General features: G+C 42.9%; 1 protein-coding gene across 2 annotated transcripts in view; it reads right to left on the reverse strand.

Moving 5' to 3' along the window:
• VPS41 (VPS41 subunit of HOPS complex) overlaps window positions 1-6,952 on the reverse strand; it is a 113,143-nt gene extending 106,191 nt beyond the window's left edge. For both annotated transcript variants that reach the window (XM_080975793.1, XM_080975794.1), the window contains exon 1: window positions 6,892-6,952. In XM_080975793.1, the coding sequence (XP_080831919.1) occupies window positions 6,892-6,912 (21 nt within the window). In that variant the 5' untranslated portion in view covers window positions 6,913-6,952. The remainder of the gene's footprint in view (window positions 1-6,891) is intronic.
• Between the last annotated feature and the right edge of the window lie 609 nt (window positions 6,953-7,561).

The raw sequence follows: 7,561 nt of genomic DNA on the forward strand, positions 1-7,561 counted from the left end.
ACCCCACGACCACCAGCACAGAACAAACAGTTGTTTCTGCCGCTGTGGAGATTAATAACAAATGGAACATTTGCTTGAGTCTAGCCCTTCATCTCGTACACCAGGTGATAGTAAGATTTAAATCTGGAGTCCCACAGATATAGCGCATCCTTTAAAAACAAATGTTTCATCAGAACTTTACACGCAGGCTTGTTCTTGTTTATCTAATAAACACTTTGTGGTTTCTCTGTCTTGGTCACACAAAAATACACTCATCGCATGCGTCTCCTACAGCCAGGTAGGGCTCCTCATGGCTCACTGTTGGGGTGTCTCTTCATTGTACGTGTCCCATCTCACAATCCCTTAAGTGGCAAGTGATTGATCAGCAAAGATGATACAGGCTTTCCATTTCTTTTATGAGGACCTGAATTATGCTGTTTTGGACTATTAGTCCGTTAGCCTAATACAGTGGTGCCTTGGGTTACAGATGCTTCAGGTTACAGATGCTTCAGGTTACAGACTCCGCTAACCCAGAAATAGTACCTCGGGTTAAGAACTTTGCTTCAGGATGAGAACAGAAATTGTCCGGTGGCAGCAGGAGGCTCCATTAGCTAAAGTGGTACCTCAGGTTAAGAACAGATTCAGGTTAAGAACGGACCTCCAGAACGAACAAAGTTCTTAACCAGAGGTACCACTGTATCTCGCTTCACTGAATTTGTATTGGACAAACCAACTGGTTCTTCTCCTAACCGTGATGGTTAGGCACTGGAGACTGCTATGCTCCTGACTACCAACTGCTGGAAACCACAGAAGGGAAGAGCTGTTCTTGTGCTCAGGACCTGCTTAAAGGTTTCGCATCTGCTTGGCCATTGTGAGAACAAGATGCTGGACTCAATGGGCCGTTGGCCTGATCCTGCAGGTTCTTTTTATGTCCTTCAGTGGTGAAGTCAATGTATTATTTTTATCCCACAGGGCACTCAAGGCCGCTTCATATTAAGAAATAAACAAGCTAAACTTCTGTAACAAGGGACCAAACAGTGAAACATTCTCTCTTACAAGTGCATTTTGGGCTCTTCCTTGAGAAATTGTTAACGTATTTATTACGGCCAACTTTTTGCGTAACAATTTCATGGATGTCAGAGATCTTCAGCAACATACACACACAAACATATATATGCCATTATTGTTGGGTATATGGTTAATCCCACACACTTCTATTTCTGAAGAGCTCTCTTCACTTTTGTGGCTCACATGAGATAGCTGTTTCTCTTTACATGAGAATTTTGATTACACTGGATTCCCTTTAAAGGATTGCTCAATTTAAATTCACTCAAGAACTCTCGGTGGCACGTATCTTAAAAACCAACATTATTCTTGTTGTTACATTTCTCAAAGAACGTATGACTTAAAAATCTCTTCTTCACAAGGCAATGAATCTTACTGCCGCATACACACAAACACACACACAAGAAATTGAGTCTATTCTTGCTAATCTCTCACCTGTCCAGTGGTAAATTCTGCTGATGCCATGCCTCCACAGAGGTCAGCAAAATGAAGATTTACTTAACGCATTTACAGTTATCAATAGCAATAAAAGGTTACAACTAATATGCTGACAGTGAACGTAAGCATTTTAACAACTGCATGATGGAAACAAAGACTATACAAGAGAGAAGGCAGTTCAAACCTTATGAGGCAACATTTTGACAATAAGATGAATAACTGTAGCAGGGTGGGTGCTGGACAAGGGGTGGGAGAGACCCAAAATGGCAAAATCCCCTGTCTGCGTTTACACCACAGGGTGAATTTTGGGCAGCAACATCACAAAATAGATTCTTGTTGAAACAACTTTTTGAAATCAAGACTGCTCTACCACTATGAGCTCTATAAAATTCACACCGGCCAGATACATGGTGGTGATACAATAACACTTCCAATATTGCAAAATTATTCTGAAACTCTTTTAAATCCTAGCATCTGGTCTGCATAGGGCTGGAAACCACTTCTAGTTCCTAGACACCTAAGGCAAGCCCTGCCGGGTTAGACCCAAAGCCCTCACTGTCCAACATTGTGCTTCCATAGCGGACTTTGACATGCCCATAGGAATCCCAAGACAGCAGGGCATAAAAGAGTACTCAGCTCATGACCCCCAGTGTCAGGGCTGGTTCAGCTGCACGTCAGCATGGAGATCTCCGATGAGCTGTAAAGATTATTCTTTGTCCAAGGAAACAGAATACGAACAGAGAAACCTAAGGCAAGACTAGCCCCAGTGAAGCAGTTGCCAGAGCTGACTTCCTCTTAAGTCTCTTCTCCAGCCGGCTGTTTTCCTAACAGTCTTAAACCTTGTCAGGGTGGGGCTCCCTGTGCTCCCTGCTCTGCTATATATTGTGCCCTTGGAGACAAGGAAAGATGAAAGCTAAATACAGTAGGACTGGCAGACTCCCATGAATCTGTTGCAGCCTCTGTCCCCACCTCCTCCTTCTCAGCTGCCTGTCCTACGTCTACAGTGCTTTCTGCCTCTTCTTCCTCTCTCTCACTCAAGCCTGCTGCTTGTTCAGCATCCAACCATTCTGCCTACCCCCTCCTCAGACCTGTCTTCTGGGTCCTGCCACCACTCCTCTTCTGAGCATCCCTAGGTGGTTCTCCAGCTGGAGCCTCCCACCCACCACTCCTCGTCGTCCAGCCAGCCCCTGACACACAGCAACCGGCATTTAGTCATCCTACCTCTGATACTGGAAGTAATGCAGCCATCTTGACCAGCCCCAGGAATTTATCTTATTCCCTATCCATCACAATCTCAAGATCCCTTTCCTAGTTAATAACCACCAGTTCAGACTCCATCAGAATATATGTGAAGTTGTTTCTTTCAGTGTGTGTGTGGCTCCCTTCTCTCTTGTTGGCATTTTGATTATTTTTATTATTTGGTGGGATAATTGTTATTTGTCTTTTGTATCTGGACTTGAGTGACATACTGTTTTTGCGAGTAAGATCATTCCAGGAGTGACCTGAAAATGAAAGCACCCTGCTGATATGAGAAGACAAAGGAAGTAAATGGTAGCATCACAAATCTCACCAGAAAACATACATAAAGAGACTGGTACTGACTGAGGCAAGGGGGACCTAGTTATCTCGAATTTTGACACTGGAACTAGGTTCAGAGGCAGTGCTGGCTCCTTGAACACCATGGTTTACAGATCTTCATAACACATTTCCTAGCCATTGATGGGTACCTATGCAAAACAAAGTCCCTTGCAACCATGATGGTTTGTATCTATTCAAAAGTGATCATAATGTCATGGTTAAGCACCAGGAAAGAAACAAAGGAGAGATGAGAAATCACTCTGGAAAGGGAGTGGTCATGTATTCATGAGGCTGGATCCTGATTTGCAACCCATGCTTTGCAGAAAGCCAGCTCCAGGGACTGATATTTACAAATGTAAAATACTACTGAGAACTAGCAATAATATAGTTTCCTGAAACATTTGTGTGTGTACGCATATAAATCTAGTAAGTCACATTATTAACAAATGAACAAAACAAAAGAAATAATCCAGAGGGGTTTTCCCCCCCAAATGGCCCAGCGTCTTGCTTTGTCTGTCTTCCAGTATAATATTCCTCTCCCAGTCAAAGATAAACTTCTTTTCCTCCCACTGCTCTGCCTTTGATCCTCTTGTGAACCATGGCAGACAGCAAGCAGCAGTCAACTGTGACACCTGTCACTCTGTCTCAATATTACATCCAGCTCCCAGATTCCAAAAATCCTACCTTAAACCTTTCCTACTGGGATTTTGAAAAACTGGCCTAAAAACATAGAGAGTCCGTCAACGTTAGCATATATTGATTCTCTTTCCTGACTACCAAAAAAAGAATCTAGATGGACCTGAATTCTCTAGAGACAGAACAATTCTCCAGAGAAGAACTCCTGTAGATATAAACCTTCTCACACCATTGTTGTTCTTGCAAGCAATTAAATATGCAGGACAGCATTTTAAAAAGCAAACAATATGGTTACACACATCAGGTTTCATATAGTTATATAAATTAAACATCTGCTTTTTAAGCAAAATAAAAAATGAAACCACCAAGAATTAGGTGCTGTCTCTTAAAGCCAAGCACTCAAGCATTTGCGGAAGCAGTACCATGCCTGTTACTTGTAAATATGTTTGCACACACATGCAAGCATGTTCATCAAATGAAATGAGAGATGATCATCTACATGAATCTTTAAAAAAAGAATTCAACTGTAAATCTGCAGGCTAATATTCTAATTGCCATAATTAAGGATAGAACAGCACGTAAACATTTTTTTTCTTTCCTTATAAAATCATTTACAGCCTGCTTTTTCACCCTAAAAAAGAACTTCCATACGTAGTAGCTTACAGTGAAACATGAATACATGTTTTAAGGTAGGACAATAAGTCCTTGCTCTATTCTTCCCCAGCAACAGTTGCGGACAGACATGCACCCTCTAATCCTGGAAATAATATGTGGCCTAGTGACTAGCAGATATTGGCAGCCTGATTGTCCATGAATTTGTCTAATCCCCTTCTGGAGCCATCTAAGTGGGTAGCCATCAAAAAGTCTTATGACAGCAAATTCCATTGTTTAGCTATCTGATATATAAAAGTAGTGAGTCCACAAAAGTTCCTAGCTTTCAAATACATTTACTAGCCTGCTGTGGGCTGGCAGAAGAGGAATGGCAAGCTCCAGTCCTCCTGGAGCATTTTGATGCATTTCTGTGCTGGCTGCAGAGGACGGATGGAGCACTCGCCTGCCAGACCACTCACTCACCTGCCTGCATCCTTCTTGGCTGTGACTACCAGGCTTAAATATAACTCTGGATTAATTGACAAGATTGTCTCCAGGTCAACTAATGAGTTTCAAGGCTAAAGTGGAAATTTAACCAAGGAATTTAGGACTAGTATAACTAGGAAGTGTAGCTGCTCATTTGAAATTTACTTGCCCTCCCATTTTACCTTGTCAAGGCAATTTTTTTAAAATGCCTTTCTGAAATCAGATCAAAGGTTTCTAAATCTTAGTGATGCTATAGAGAACCTCTACTAAACAAGTTAACTGTTTCCTATACCGCAGTGTGGATCGGTTGCAAATCACATTGTGAACGATATATACTGTTTAAAGATGGCTTCAGAAACCAATGTGCACATTATAGCTTTTAAAGACTAACAGTGGAAGTCAATTTACTCAAATGTAAGTCATACTGTAAGGGACGCGGGTGGCGCTGTGGTCTAAGCCACTGAGCCTTGGGCTTGCCAATCGGAAGATCGGCGGTTCAAATCCCGGTGATGGGGTGAGCTCCCGTTGTACGGTCCCAGCTCCTGCCCACCTAGCAGTTTGAAAGCACGTCAAAGTGCAAGTAGATAAATAGGTACTGCTCCAGAAGGTAAACGGCGTTTCCGTGAGCTGCTCTGATTTCCCCAGAAGCGGCTTAGTCATGCTGGTCTCATGACCCGAAAAAACTGTCTGTGGACAAACATCGGCTCCCTCAGCCAGTAAAGCAAGATGAGCGCCGCAACCCCAGAGTCATGCATGACTGGACTTAACTGTCAGGGGTCCTTTACCTTTTTAAGTCATACTGTGCTTTGTGGGGTTTACTCATAGCAAAGTGTTAATATGACTGTAGTCCAAGTCCTAATCATATATTATTAATATTAAATTAAAACTGTAAATAAAATGCTAGCTGTTATGTATACTTTAATATTTGGAAAATAAAGATTCCAAAGGTTTTTAAAACATCACAGTTGCCAAGGAAATGAATATACTAATATAAAATTTGTTAACTGCTTAGACATGCTATTTGCAATCAGGAAACATATAAATTTTGTTAATAAAGACAAACCAAATGAAGTGACATTTTTGTATGTAGCCATCTGTTTCCCTGATACTAAGCACATGTGTTGCATAATCTTATTCCCAGTGCTTTTTTTCAGGGGGGACGCATACCCCTTAAACATTTTGCGAATCTAAGTTTGGTCTCATTGAGGGGCAATATTTCAATGTGAGTAGGAAAATGAGAGAACCCCTAAAAACATTTTCTTTAGAAAAAAAGCCCTGCTTATTCCAATTTATTTGGAAGTCATTCCCACTGATTTCGGGTTGCGAACGTGATCTGTGCGGGAGGCACGTTCACAACCCGCAGCAGCGCGTCTGCGCACGCGCGGGTTGCAATTCGGTGCTTCTGCGCATGCACAAAGCGCGATTTAGCACTTCTGTGCGACAGCCAAAACCTGGAAGTAACCCGTTCTGGTATTTCCAGGTTTCGGTGGGTGCATAACCCGAAAAAACGCAACCTGAAGCGGCTGTGAGCTGAGGTATGACTGTACAGTGGTACCTCTGGTTAAGTACTTAATTCGTTCTTAACCTGAAACTGTTCTTAACCTGAAGCACCACTTTAGCTAATGGGGCCTCCTGCTGCCGCTGCACTGCCGGAGCACGATTTCTGTTCTCATCCTGAAGCAAAGTTCTTAACCTGAGGTACTATTTCTGGGTTAGTGGAATGTGTAACCTGAAGCGTATGTAACCCGAGGGACCACTGTACTGACAAGAGCAACAGGACCCCTAAGCAATTCCCCCCCCCAGCCCAAGCTGCTGCTCCCAGCCCCCCAACATCATGGGGGGGTCCCTTTCCTGAACCCCCCTTCCTGCTCCCTCCAGCACCCCTCCTCTAACTCGGCAGGATTCAGGCGGCCTTGGGGTGCCCCCAGTCTGCCCCCCCTTGTTCCAGTTATTTGTGGTTTCGGGGGTTCCTTGAAAATGAGGAGCTGCGTGGAAATGGGCTCCCTCCCTCCAGGCCCCCGGCTGGGGGAAGCGGAGGGGGAGGCCCCCAAACCCCCTCTCGGCTCCCGAGGCCCTCAGCTCCCCTCCTCTCGGCCCCCGCAGGGCAAAGCTCTCTACCTGAGGCTCCGCTTCCGCCATGGCGCCGGCGACGGTCACGTGAGAGCGCCCGGGAGCGAAAGGCAGGCTGGGAAATGTAGTCTCTGCCGTCTCCGCCGGCCGCCGGGCGGAAGAGCATCTTCGCCTTGCGCTTTGAAATTTACAGAACAAGAAAACCACTCACGTTAACAGAAAAGAAAGCAATACATAAACAAAATATGAAATTAAAAAGAACAAAAATAAAAAGGTTTGAAAGGGGGGGGAGCACAAAAAATATTAATGAAATATACAAAATTATTTAAGGATTACAAGCCATAATTTAAATACTTCCTAGAGTGACGTTACCTTCATATTCTACCTTTCTCTCTTCTTTACCGTCACATTCTTACTATTCTTCTAAACTGGTTTAAGTCCCTTCTATGTTATTTGACTTCCCTCTATCTCTGCGGTTTCCAGATTTCTTTGACATTCAACTTATCTGTATACCATTGTTGAAAAACGAAATTCCATTCTAGAAGTTAGTCTAGGCACAGCCAAGTGTTGTTCTTGGAACCATATTTTGTTAGATAATTATTAAAGCAATCCCATTCTTTTTGAATCTTATCACCTGAGTGATAATTGATTCTTATTTATTATTATTATTATTATTATTATTAATTATTATTATTATTAATTAATTATCTTATTATTT

Source organism: Podarcis pityusensis (assembly GCF_964106645.2).
Source record: "Podarcis pityusensis genome assembly, chromosome: 12".
Taxonomy (NCBI): domain Eukaryota; kingdom Metazoa; phylum Chordata; class Lepidosauria; order Squamata; family Lacertidae; genus Podarcis; species Podarcis pityusensis.